The 13,411-nt window shown below is 36.1% G+C and overlaps 1 protein-coding gene across 4 annotated transcripts in view; it reads right to left on the bottom strand.

Moving 5' to 3' along the window:
- Positions 1–348: 348 nt before the first annotated feature.
- The window catches only part of LOC125206044 (BEACH domain-containing protein B), a 28,920-nt gene continuing 15,857 nt past the window's right edge, over positions 349–13,411 (bottom strand). For 3 of the 4 annotated variants that reach the window (XM_048105320.1, XM_048105322.1, XM_048105323.1), the window contains exons 23-41: positions 12,713–12,974; positions 12,416–12,607; positions 12,124–12,342; positions 11,858–12,034; positions 8,523–8,638; positions 7,952–8,413; positions 7,437–7,650; positions 6,702–6,923; positions 6,143–6,607; positions 5,752–6,057; positions 5,216–5,662; positions 5,087–5,133; positions 4,895–4,988; positions 4,397–4,603; positions 3,809–3,934; positions 3,360–3,731; positions 3,037–3,268; positions 1,178–1,928; positions 349–808 (exon numbers count right to left, since the gene is read on the bottom strand). In XM_048105320.1, coding sequence (XP_047961277.1) covers positions 1,234–1,928; positions 3,037–3,268; positions 3,360–3,731; positions 3,809–3,934; positions 4,397–4,603; positions 4,895–4,988; positions 5,087–5,133; positions 5,216–5,662; positions 5,752–6,057; positions 6,143–6,607; positions 6,702–6,923; positions 7,437–7,650; positions 7,952–8,413; positions 8,523–8,638; positions 11,858–12,034; positions 12,124–12,342; positions 12,416–12,607; positions 12,713–12,974 — 4,855 coding nt within the window. In that variant the 3' untranslated portion in view covers positions 349–808; positions 1,178–1,233. The remainder of the gene's footprint in view (positions 809–1,177; positions 1,929–3,036; positions 3,269–3,359; positions 3,732–3,808; positions 3,935–4,396; positions 4,604–4,894; positions 4,989–5,086; positions 5,134–5,215; positions 5,663–5,751; positions 6,058–6,142; positions 6,608–6,701; positions 6,924–7,436; positions 7,651–7,951; positions 8,414–8,522; positions 8,639–11,857; positions 12,035–12,123; positions 12,343–12,415; positions 12,608–12,712; positions 12,975–13,411) is intronic. The other variant, XM_048105324.1, reaches the window with a different exon arrangement.

Raw genomic sequence — 13,411 nt, 5'->3', positions numbered from 1 at the left:
GCAATAATTCAAAAGATAATGTTTTAGTCCAAAATCGTCATATGTTTAGGACCACAAATAGCCTTTAGTCTAAATTCAAGTTAGAGAGTTTATGTCTTGGTTTATGGTCTATATGTAAAATTAACGGATGATCGGATTATCGAGTTAAATATAATCTTTAATTAGTGTTCTGTATGACCAGAATTTGTTTTTAACAAATATGCGAGATCTTTGGACTTTATGAAAAGACGACAGCTTTTTTCAGTTGCATGAGAAATTCATAAACGCTGTTGCGGGAAACTAAATTGACTTCTAAGGCAATTTCTTGAGAGAGTTGAAATATGTCATATTTGTGTGTAAGAGAGTGGATAATATACATCAACCACTGCAACTGGCACAACTCACTCACAAATTAGTTTCAAGTGCACATACAAAATGTAAATGCATTACTGTCAATACAGAGAGTGTCCTATATTACATTTACAACACTGCACAAATCGCACTGATTGCGTAGGTTTGTCCCTCTTCTGTTATTTTTCATATGTCAGCTTCTGCATACTACAACTATTTCCTTCCTTTTATCATACATTAGTCCTTTCATTGCATTTAAGAGCATGTACATTTCTCTCTGTAGTCAAAAACTTGCATGCCAGAGGCAACCTTGTTTGCCCCTACCACCTTCCAACATCTTGATCCCGGTATTCAAGATGTCAAGAATGAGGAAAAACAGAGCACGTGTGCTGCTCTTGCACTTGGATGCTCCATATCAAGCACCTGAGTCCCAATGCTGACCAGTAAAATTTTGACGACCAACAACAGCATCTTGCATCTGAGGTCAAATAGAGTAGTAATCAAGGGGATGGTACCCTTGCTGGCTGATATTGGTTTTAAGGATGCAAGACAAAACTTTAGCACCACAACTTTTTCTATGGCTCAAATGGATTGATCTGGGAGAATTCTTTTTCAAGTTCACAAACTGACAATGATCTAGAGAATGGCAGCACTAAAATAGTAAAATATACTTGTGTTTAAAATTTCACCAGGAACAACCAGCTTGTCAAATGAAATGTACTACTATATAACAATTTGACTAAACCCGCCAGCATGTAGGGTAACATTAGTTAGCAGGGAATAATATGCAACAAACATACAACAGATATATCCACAAGATTTTGAAAACAGATATAGTTCTACATACCTCATACCAGGATGGCGCTCCCTTTCACTTGTGCATCCACAACTGAACTTATGAAGTTAGGTCACAAATGTTTTTAACTTGGAGTTCTTCTGAAGGCTAGCCTTACGGAGTTGGGGATTTTCAATGGAATATACTAGAAGGTTTCCATCTTTAGTCCCAGCTATGAAGCATTCTTCAGGGGTCACATAAAGTGAATTTATTGATTTTCCGAAACCAGTATATTTCACAAGAATTTCAAGGGAGTTCATAGAGCGTACTGTAATCTGTCCCTGATCTCCAGCACAAACAAGAAAGTTACCACAACTACTCAGTTCAATGCAGCTAAGGCGGCCATTGGACTCAGCAGTTGAAACGTGCCTCCCATTTATGGAAAAAAGATGCAAACTAAGATCATCCGCATACAGGACAATCCGGCCATGGCGAGAAGCAACAAGCTTGGACAATGGTCTGCCAGAAGGATGTCGAATAGATCTCACATATCTACCTTCTTGTATAGTATGGAAGACACAAGTTCCATCTTTTGAACCACTTATTACTAGATCAAGCTCATTACTTGCACATATGCATGTAATGATGTCATCATGTCCACAGAGAATATGAAATGGAGTATCAGCAATGATGCAGTCTTTCCATGAAAGCTCCGTCCGTGTGTTTCTAGATCTCTTTTCAGCAGATCTAACACGAAGAATTTCCCACACCATAACAGTGGTATCATAACTTCCGGTAGCAAGTATGCTCCCATCATCTGTCACTGCAAAGTTACAAATGGTAATTCAGATATAAACAAATTTTCAAGGAAATATGAACCGATAGGATAACTGCAAAACAGATAAGACAGAAGAAATCCACTTTTAAACACAAATATGATTTACATTGGTATTAGCCTTATATCATATATTATCAAATTCTGATTAACAGCCAAGTCCAAGTTCAATATAACAAGAGATCTGAACTTACATGTAATGTTTGGCTAGAATTACTAAGGTTTTAAAGAACAAGTTAAGATATAGGGATTTAACAAGCTCCCAGCCAATGCATTGTTCTCCAGTTTCCATTATTTTTTATTATTGGGTTATCAGAGAAAATAAAAGTTAATATCACTTTGCCCTTGAATTTCAAGTTATGCTTGTTTCTCCACACTTTTGTCAGCCTCCCGAGGCCAATATTCTGAGGTTGACCATTTAGTTGTTGCATTTCTAGTAAGCTAGACAATAAACATAGGCATCATATTACATAATATGTGGGAAGGCATAAATTGTTTTACTCACGAGGTTATTGTTTCATTTAGTCATTGATGATGTTATGACAATATTGGTTCTACTTTATTATTACATCTATTCAGATAGATTATGGTCAAGGCTGGCATTTTCTTTGGCTGGAGTCTGACTCCATGTCTGTGTGACCTTGTTATCACTGTTTCAGATGAAGTCCAGCTCCAGTAGCGCCTAGATTCTCGATGCATTAGTATTTTGGAGAGGCTTCAGCTTAAAGTTTTTCAGTTTTTTTTTGAAAACTTTTCTGTAAGGTAATCAAGGTGCAGGTAAGCTGGCTAACCTGTCATCTGATACCGGCTGGTGGACTTCGGTTCACCCGTTGGATATTTTCAATTATTTGACAGGGACATGCACTCTAATGGTTTTATTCGCATTTGTTTCAAGTTTTAGAGATTTATACTTCTTCCTACTCGAGGGTTTGTCGTTCGGTTTATCTTTAGAGAATTAAGAAAGCCCGACTCTTGAGAATTTTGGTTTATGACTTCTGTAAGCTCTAGGACTACGACATTATAATTTATAACTAATAACTAATATAACCAATTGAAAAATGAAACTGTTATAATTTCCAGATGGTAAGACTCTTACCTGAAACACAGCTAATGACGTCTTTATGATGTCTGACACTCTGCACCATCCTTCCATCATTAAGGGACAGGACCTGGAAACTGTTTTCCCAGTTGCCACAAGAAATGAGGAAGTTCTCAGATGGTGTTTGCAAGGTTGCAAAGCACTGTGCTCCAGGCTCAAAGTTTTCAGTCAAAGGACTTCCAATTTTATAAGGAGGGAGTACATCCGGACCAATAGCAAAAAAGGGATCCTACATAAAATTTTAAGTTCAAGGCAGATGCACTTATATTATACTAAATTATAGTAAAAAAATCTTCTACATGCATTAATTAACATCGCACCTGAGAACCAGAGAATGTAAAATTCCCACCAAATTGCAATTGTGTTGTCAACCAGGTTTTAACATATATGCTGAGGCTCTGGTCCACAGAGATAATGTACGAGTCCAACACATTGATGTAAACCACAGCTGATGAAGAATTAATTGAACATGGAACAACAGAGGTTAAATTGATAGACCCAGGAGCATATCGCAGAGGATGAGCAATTGGGATTGGAGGCCCCCGCCTTGGGTGTTTCTTCTTAAAAATCTGAATGGGTGTCTGACCAAAATTAGCAATCTGGTCTTCTATGGCCGACCTTTGCAGATCATCTTCCATGTTATCCATGTTTACAGCTCCTTCATAGGTTAAATAATAAAAAATATTTGCAGCCTGTACACCAATATCACAGATCAGGTAGAAATTCATAATCACAGGTCTTGACATAGAGTAAGCTAAAAGTATCTTACCTCAACTGCTGGTTTTCCACGCTGTTTGTAACCAAACACCAAATCAATCCAGTTGTGAAGGTTTGAACTAACATACTCACTTTCAAGGGCCTCCCTGTTTTTGCTGATAAATTCTTCTGCTGAGCCCTGGAGATTGTTTTGATGGAAGATTCTTATTAGAACATCTTAAATTATCAAATTAAATACCAAAAAAGATAAAAATGAATGCTAGTAACAATATGAGGGCAAAGAAATTGATCAGCAAATACTGATAAAAAGAATAAGCATAGCCTCAAGTAATCTATTTTTCACAAGCTCCTCCCACCACTCTTCTTAATTAATCTAACAACAAGAGCAGACTAGGAAAAGCTATCACTTGGAGGGAGCACTATCAAGTCAATTAGCTCATAGAACAAACAGAAACCACAAGAAGGGTAAACCAAAATTGCAATTACTCAATCCTCACAGTTGTAAGTTTTTTAATTAATCTAAAACAGTGGAAACGTGACAAGAAAATTCAAGAGTTTGTCCCAAGGGCTGAGAGAACCACCTTTAGAAAACAAGATACAAAAGGAAGTGATTGGAAATAAGTTGAGAAATAAAAGATACCTTTGCCCATGGGGGGAGGCAAACATCACGTATTAGTTCCCCATCTTGTTTTACTCCAAAATGGTAAGAGTTTGAATTCATTAAGAATTCTGGCATGTAAAAGAATTCAGGAATCAATTCCTTCACATCACTTGTATTTGTAAGGCAGTTTCGGTATGTGCTTTCAATGCTGTGAAAGAGGCGGTCTGCATGGTCAAATTTACCACCCTGATTGAAGACACAGGACGGATGGATTTTTTAATAACAACAATAATGGCGATATGATGATGACAACAACAGTAATGAAGATGACAATAATGATAAATTAAAACAATCAAGATGGAACTACAGAAACAAAGAAAATCAAAGAAAACAAAAAAAGCCGTAAAATCTTGAGTAGGCTACGATAGAAGAAAGAAATTAACTTCTTCGAATGCATAACCAGTATCAGATTTCAAAATGGAACAGTAATTCAATAACAGGAGAAAAACCAAGTAATTGTGGGTAGCAAAATCATGCCTGCAGACTGCGATGGAGGGCTGTAAATGGCTCTAACCGAAGTAGGTAATACAGCACTATACCCATGCTTGAGTAATGAGATCCATAGTAAAAACTGTAGAAGGAAGCAGAGGGAGAGAACATGAAGAGCAAGATAATATAGATTCAAATCATGGAAATTGGAACATAAAATACATCGAGGGGCCAAATTACCTGGGAATATCAGGATCTACAAAGTTATGGTACCTATCCTCAAAAACCTGAATCATTGAAAAATAAGTAAAAGATGTAGTAATCGCACAAGGACAATGTCCTGGATAAGTAAGGTAAAAATTTAACAACCTCAAATCGTTTAGGATCAAGGGCTCCAACAGGCTTTGATAAATCTCTGAAAGTGGCTGCTTGTTTTAAATCAAGAGTTTCAGATGTATAGTCCGCCAATATCCAAGGAAAGACGGGATACTGGGTTAAATCATTGTATGACCTTCCTGCAAGGGTATTGAGAATCATCAGATATTCAAAGTTAGTCATCTCTCTTCTTCTCCATCTTTCCTTAGCGGTTTCTGCCATTTCCTGAGCTACGCGTCTGTCAACAAAAGGAATAACTCCGGTCTTTTCCTTGTAGCCCTTTAACGTAGATTCATTTCTGGTTTTCACTATCAAACTTCCGACATCCTTCGCATCTTTTTGAGAAGCAAAATTCAAAAATATTGGTGCAATAGAGTTAACAAAGAAGATCTCTACTGCAGTGTTTCTCAGCAAGAACCGAGTCCAATGGACAGCCTTAACCTGCAAGCACAAAGAACAAATGGCAATTAGGTATACCCATATAATGTGTAAGACAGTAACAAAAAAGAAGCATAAAAAGGGATAAGTACATCTAGTATGTTCCACCACCGGTGCCGCTTAGTACTTATATGCTGCTTCTGACATCTGTCTCCAATAACTATATCAAAATTCTCTGGGTAACCTAGTCTTTCAGCATCTCCATTCAAACTTGTGGGCCATTTTAGAAACTTCTGCCTCTGAGGTCCTCCAGAATGTTCAGGTTTCTGAACAGGTGATCCTCCTGTACCTTCCACACAAGACTCAGCAAGGAAATGTAAGGATTTCTTTATAATTGCCAATCGCCCAGATAATTTCCTCCTTGGTGTTACAAGAACACAGGGTACTTCCATGAGAACCTGCAAATACATTAGAAAAGCAAAAAACATTGGAGATAAGAGTGGTCGTTGCTCTATGGCTTCACTATAGATGCTCAAATCATACCTCGCTGGTCTCTGATTCTGTTACCGGCGGGTAATCTTCTCTATCTTGCAAAATTTCCTGCTCAGTACTTTCTCTTGTCACCTCTTGTCTGCCTGATGTATCCTCAATCTCAACAATCTGTTGCTGGCTAGATTCATCCTCATTTTCATTTGGCTCTGAAGATCCTTCGTCAGTAATTCTTTGAATTCCTTTAACAGAAAATTGTTTCATTTTCTCCAAGGTGACACTCCCCGAACCAAATTTGCCATCATTGGCAGAAAGAAGTTCCTCATTGTTAGATGAAGTGGAGGAAGGCTGACAAAGCTTATCATCAAAATGATAATTCCGTCTTAACTTTTGCCTACGGCGCCATCCGTCCTCGGTCTTATCAAGTTTCCAATGTGCATCTATGCTATTGGGGAACGGATTAGCAGACCATGGACCCCTTTCATCAATTAGCAAGCGGAAGATATGAACCCACTTCTCCTGTACAAGGTAAACTTAGATGTGAGCATACTACGTGCAAGAATAGAAAATTTTATACAATCAAGGAAGCAAGCCAAAGATATTCATATATTACAGATACAATTTGCTGGTCTTCATCCATAGAGAGCTGGCAAAAAGATCTTCTACTTTCATCGGAAGAAAGAATGGCACTTAAACTACTCTGTATCTGGTCCTCAGAAGCTTTCTTTTGAGTAGATTCTAAAGACATATTTTCTTCCATTTTACTTCGCAGCTCATCTAATTGCAAATTTCGATCTACTGACACACTCTTAATGTATTTGACCTCATCCGCGACCTGCAAAATATAGATTTAGATAACAGGAAGTAATAGCAACAACTCTTTAAAAGTATCACTTCACAGGTTTTCTTATCTCGATAATTACAACAGAAAATCTCGTTCCGCTTATGATATCCTTAGTAAGAAAAAGAAGAAACAAAAAAAAACACTTTGCCTGCGACCAAAGGAAAATTTGACGAGTAACAAGAAGATTCTGGGCCAATGGATGGCTAAGCAGTTTTCACTTGTACCTCACTCTCCAGTTTGGCAAAACTTTGAAGGTATACTTTAACAGAAACTACTCAACCGTGCAGTGGTCGGCTGGCACATTTAGGGATTCAAAACCCTCACCTTAACTGGGAATAAACCACCCTTCTTGTTACCGAGAAAAATAATAAATTTGTACATATTAATATGTTTTCCAGTTTATCTAAAGTTTTATGTATTCATTTGGGTGCATATGACAAGAATCCAATATTATGTAGGCGCAGTAGCTAACTATAATAAAACCTGGGAAGAAAAGAGACATACCGCGCCGAGAAGGCGATCTTTCTGGATGAAATTCAATATAGAGTTCCCTTCCTTTGATGTACTACCTAAATCAGACAAATCATCACTATCCATGATGCTTGTAGCTAACATTGACTTCCCGCAATTGATAGTTTCACGTATCAATCTGGATATAACATGAATACGAACTCCACCATCAAGCATTCCATACTGTGACCTAACAGCATGCAAGGACCTGTGCACAAATCAAGCGGTCATTACCTAAAACATACTCTCCCCGTCCCATAAAAGATGGCACGGGATTTTAGGAGATGTGAGATTTATAGTAATGTGAGAGAAATTTTTCTAAAAAAAGGAAATGTGACATCTTTTGTGGGGCAAGGGGCAATCTAAAAAGGAAAGTGTGACATCTATTATGGGACGAAGGGAGTACATTTCTTTATTAATAAAAAACCACCAAATAATAATTTAATGAACCAGACATTAAAAACAGATCCTGCAAACATTTTTCAGCTGCAGTTGATAAATTTTATTACCAGATAAAAAGTTGCAGCCTACTCTTGCTCTGGTCATCATCAGGAGTCAAAAGGAAAGGCAACGCAGGAACAACTTGTTGGACGCAACGAGATGCTCTCTCAAGTGATGTTCTACAAAGATAGAGGATCATTAATCGGTTAACGAATCTTAAGCATTTTTCCCCTCTCAAGAGCATAGCCTTATCAACAGCTTTATTTGGTTTTCCAACTAGTGCACTGCTTATCCCCCCTGACACAGCTGCAGCCATCTCAGCAGCTGGGATATTTAATGATTCTACCAAGCCACGGGCTCTTTGGCTTAAAGATGGCATTAAAAATGATGAAGACATTGGTAAACTTTTGCTCTGTCCCTTTCCATTCATTTCACTGATAATAATCCAAAGGTTGTCATATAAATTCCACCACTCATCACAGATTTTTTCATCTTCATTTAAGAAATGTTTGTTCTGAATCCCATAATTCCTATTAAGAAAAAAGTGAACTATATTAAAAAGAATACATAGAAGTTCAGGTGAATCATGGATGCAGTCAACGTCTTCGAATCCCAAATTAATAGCAAAGATGATGATACCCAGGTAAGTTATTGGCAGGCTCTCCCTGCAAGGCTTCAACTAAAGCATCATTAAAGTCTGGGCAGTTATCTAGTTCTGGAAAATGAGAAGAAAACTTGGAGCTGCATGCTGGAAACTGTTGAAAGGGGAAAAAAGTTTCTTTTATACAACAGAATAACATGCGATGCAAAAGGATATAGTTCACCCTACACCATTTTAAAATAAGTAAGCAAGTATATAAGCGACAAGGAATATCTATTTCAACAACCAAAAATTGCATAAACAAAATGGCATCCTAGAAAGGATTATCTTCTATCATATTCTTTGGACTTTTCTAAGGGCACGCCATCTTGAAACTATAGGGATGTTTCCATTACACTTAGTTCTTCAGTTCATGAAAATCAAGGAAAAATTGAAACCATGATGCACGGATAGGATCTGGCATTAGATGGTCCAGATTAATCATCAATATCATGTCATTTTTTATGGTTTAATATTGCTCGCAGGGGTAATGTATAACTTTTTTCTAAAAATGGAAGTGTGACAACTTTAATGGGACAAACTAAAAAGAAAAATAAGACATCTTTTATTGGACGGAAGGAGTATTTTATTGTTTCTAAAAATAAAAATGTGTAATCTTATTGGGAACAAACTAAAAAGAAAAGCGTATTCTTATAGTTGGGACGGAAGAAGTACCAATTAATAGGTCATCCAAGAAGTTGATGCCTTAACATCGTTACATGAAAAGTAACTTTTTCCTTTTATAGAGTATCATTTTCTTAATAATTAATATTCCATCTGAAGCAAAATACAAATAATTTTCAATTCAACACAATATCATTATTGTTGAATGCCAACATCATATCATTTTCCCATCATCAGAATATCATAATCACAAACTCCCTCCGTCCCACAAGAATATGCACTCTCTCATTTTTAGTCCGTCCAACAAGAATAATATGCACTTTCTAATTTTTGAAACTATTTTCTCATTCCTATTCACCACTAACAATATTTTAATTACGTTTTCTCTCTACCTCTCTTACTTCACCAATTTTGCATTAAATTCTGTGACGAACCCAAAGTGCATATCCTTTTGGGACGGAGGAAGTATAAAAAAACATTTTTCCTATGCCATAATATCATTTTTCAACATTTATAATATCATGCAATTAGAATTTCATTATCCTTATCAAATTACCTTTACTTTGATTCTCCCTCTATCCTAACTTAGTTGGGGGGTTTCTTTTGGGCACCGAAATTAAGAAATTATGGTGAATGGAATATGAAGATAAAATAAAATAGGAGAAAAAAATAGAGTAGGAGCGATAAAAGAGAGAATAAAGTAGAGTAATTAGATGTCTTGCTTTTTGCCATAAAGGAAATGACTCAACTAAGTTGGGCCGAAAAGGAATACAACTCGACTAAAAGTTGGAACGGAGGAGGGAGTGTATTTTTTGGAAAAAAATAATTTAAATTTAAAAAGTAACGTGGAAATTAACATTTTTATAAATTGATTTCCAAAATGGGTTTGTGAAGAAATAGCCATTTCAGAATCATATAGTCAAATGTCAAAATTGTCCTTTCCATCATACACCCTCCGTGCCATAGAAATAGTCCCTCCAGGGTTGGCACAGATTTTAATGTGTAATTGGTAAAGTAAGAAAGAAGGAGAAAACAATAGTTGAAATTGTGTAGTGGATGGTGGGACCCATAAATGATAAAGTAAAAGAGAAGGAGAAAAAGGTTACCATAAATGGATATGGACTATTTGTATGGGACGGACGAAAAAGGAAATATGGCCTATTTCTATGGGGCCGAGGGAGTATTAGATAGGGGTAATCATATGATTATAATGCATTTGGTATTGATAACATTGAGCAAAATTGTTATTTACCACCATGTACTCCCTCCGTCCCAATAAATATGAAACATTTGGATTTCGGTACGGAATTTTCTATTGTTGTTTTGTGAGATAATGAAGAGAGTAAAGTAAGTCAGATCCATCTTAAGAAACGTTTCATTTTTAATGGAACCAAAAAGGAAAACGTTTCATTTTTAATGGGACAAACAAAAAAGGAAAACGTTTCATTTTAAATGGAACAAAGAGAGTATAAAATAATTACGAAATAAAAATACACTAATGAATTCTCCATACTCTAATCCCACCCCTAAGTATTACACCCCTAAGTATTAAATCTAGTGCTTTATTGACAATTCAACAAAAACTAAAAAAAAAAACTGTCAATTTATTACTCTCACACTTCTCTTTTTAGTTTATCCCACAAAAGATGTCACACTTCCTATTTCTTTAAAAAAATCTTACTCCTAATATACTCCCTCTGTCCCGAGGTAGTTGAGTCATTTCTTTTATACACTCGTTTTGCAAAAATGAAAATAAATAGTTAAAGTGAAGAAAAATAAAAATAAAAGAGAAAATACTACAAAGAAGAGCCTTTTTATATTATTCTTTTCCTAACTTTAGTCTCTCCATTTTAACTATTTATAATCATTTTTCAAAACAGGTGCAAAAAGAAACGACTCAATAAATATACTCCCTCCATCCGAAGATACTTGATGCGTTTCTTTTTCTCTTCATCTCTCTTACTTTACCCATTTTTTCTCTTTTTCTCTTACTTTACTAATTTTGCATTAAAACTCGTTCTATTTCCCAAGTTCAAAGGAGTAATAAAACATGAGTGTAATGAATTAGTGGAATGTGGGGTCTATCATTTATAAAAATGAACCGGGACTTCTAGTGGCGGACTGAGGGAATAGTTAAAGTGAAAAGAGAGTCTTCTCTATATTATTCTCTTTCTTACTATACTCGTTTTAACTATTTATTACTCCCTCCGTCCCACAAGAATATGCACTTTCTAATTTTAGAAAGTCTTTTCTTTCTAATGAGGTGGGACCCATTCTCCACTAACAATATTTTAATTACTTTTTCTCTCTACCTCTCTCTTACTTTACCAATTTTACATTAAAACCTGTGCCGAACCCAAAGTGCATATTCTTTGGGGATGGGGACGGAGGGAGTATCATTTTTTCAAAATGCGTGCAAAAAATAAATGCATCTAGTAGCTTGGGACATAGAGTATTTTCTTTGTACACTTAATACACAAAACAATATCTCCTAAAATTTCGTGCCATCACTACCCCAAGTGTTACCCAAGTTTGACATCTACCTTGGACGGAGGGAGTACTATTATTTACCTAGGAGCAAACTTTAAAAGTGTCTTACAATTATGAAAGATGAAGTGCAGTCTCACTATTTAGAAGTGAAGGATAATTAGTCATATTCTAATGGGGCATGGGCACATCGGCTAATGGAGATTGAATAGAAACAACATACCGGAAGCCGATTATCTAATTCAGAGATGAGCATTTCATCGACTAGCTTTACAAGGTAGAATGTGTTGTCTCGACATGGCTGACAGATGAAAATATTTTCTTCAGCAGATGAGTTTATTAGCTTCTGGGTCAAATCTTCATATATATCACGAACAAATGACTGATACGAGATGCCAACCTGTAGAAACATGACTTTCACGGAGTTTGTTCTTTGGTAATTTAGAAAATGAAAAAATTATAAGTTCTATGAAGAAGTAGTAGAAATACTTGTTCACTTTGAATAAGCAGAAAGTTCACAGTCTCTTCTAAATTCTGCCAGCCACCTTTCACGGAAAGAACATAGTGAGAAAGCACAAGACTGTAAATACTTTTCACCATCTGTTGCTCATCTATTTCAGAATCATCACAAGTTCCTATTTTCACTTTGTAATTTATTAACACGTCAAGCTTTCCGGAGACTGACAACCAAGAATTCCACCCATTTTCCTACATAAAACATTGACGTATTTTAGAGGAATTTATTTTTCTTGACAGAGTACAGCAAGCAAAAAATTAGTACCATAAGAGCTTCAATATTTGAAGGATTTGAATCTAGTAGATCTAATAAATCACCCATGATTTTCACTCTTGAAGTGCGATTCTCACAACCTGACAAATATTTGAAAATGAGAGGTAAAATTTGAGGAAGGTAGAACTCAGAATTATTCCTGCTGTTTTTCTGTCTATCAGGTTGGTTCTGCTTCTGCAAAACCTGCAGGCAAGGCAGAAATAATTGTAAATTCTGCTGCATATATTTTAACCTACAAAGAGATAAATGTGAACACCCTGATAAAATAGATTGAACTTTTGTAAGCACCTGTTTTGGGCTAGCACCACCTAGGAGAACATCAAACAGTGTAGCACACAGAAGGTCTGTCTGGGGGTATTTGAAGATCCTGTCCGATACTATGGAAAAAAATGTTTGAGTAACTGAGCTGACTTTCTTATGACCTTCAGATAAAGATTTAGATCGCCCCACTGCAATGTTGAAAAATTTGGACACTTTCTTTTCAGAAGGAAGACCAACAAGAAGTCTTCCAATAAACTGTAACCCAAGCAGTCTAACTGGCTCAAAATCCCTACAGTAATGATAGACACAAAAGTATATGAACCAGAACCACCAAGTTTTAAGCAACAAAACAGTGTTCATGCTTTTGTACGTATTTATAATAGCTCAAAAGATTTTGAAACATTCTGGTAAAGAGTGGACAGTGGAGGTGATAAAACTGCTAAATATACTGAAGATCACTCTGACATTCCTTCACCTAAAATAGGTTCCCGTCACTCCACTAAATACTTTAGCATGATGTAAAGAACTCAATAACTACAAATTGCAGGAAAATTTCAGCACATTAAGATGAAAAATAAGTTGAAAGAATTAGAAACAATGCCAAGAATTATTAATGACATCATACCAGATCCAAACACTCAGTGTTGCCAAATGTTTGAAAATTCCATGAAATAGTATAGAAGTAAATGTCATCTTTGTCATTCTTTCTATATTAGGGCATTGCAT

This window comes from Salvia hispanica, chromosome 2 (assembly GCF_023119035.1).
Source record: "Salvia hispanica cultivar TCC Black 2014 chromosome 2, UniMelb_Shisp_WGS_1.0, whole genome shotgun sequence".
Classification (NCBI taxonomy): Eukaryota; Viridiplantae; Streptophyta; class Magnoliopsida; order Lamiales; family Lamiaceae; genus Salvia; species Salvia hispanica.
The sequence above is the reverse complement of the archived record's forward strand: the minus strand, read 5'-3'. Positions and strand labels throughout refer to the sequence as shown.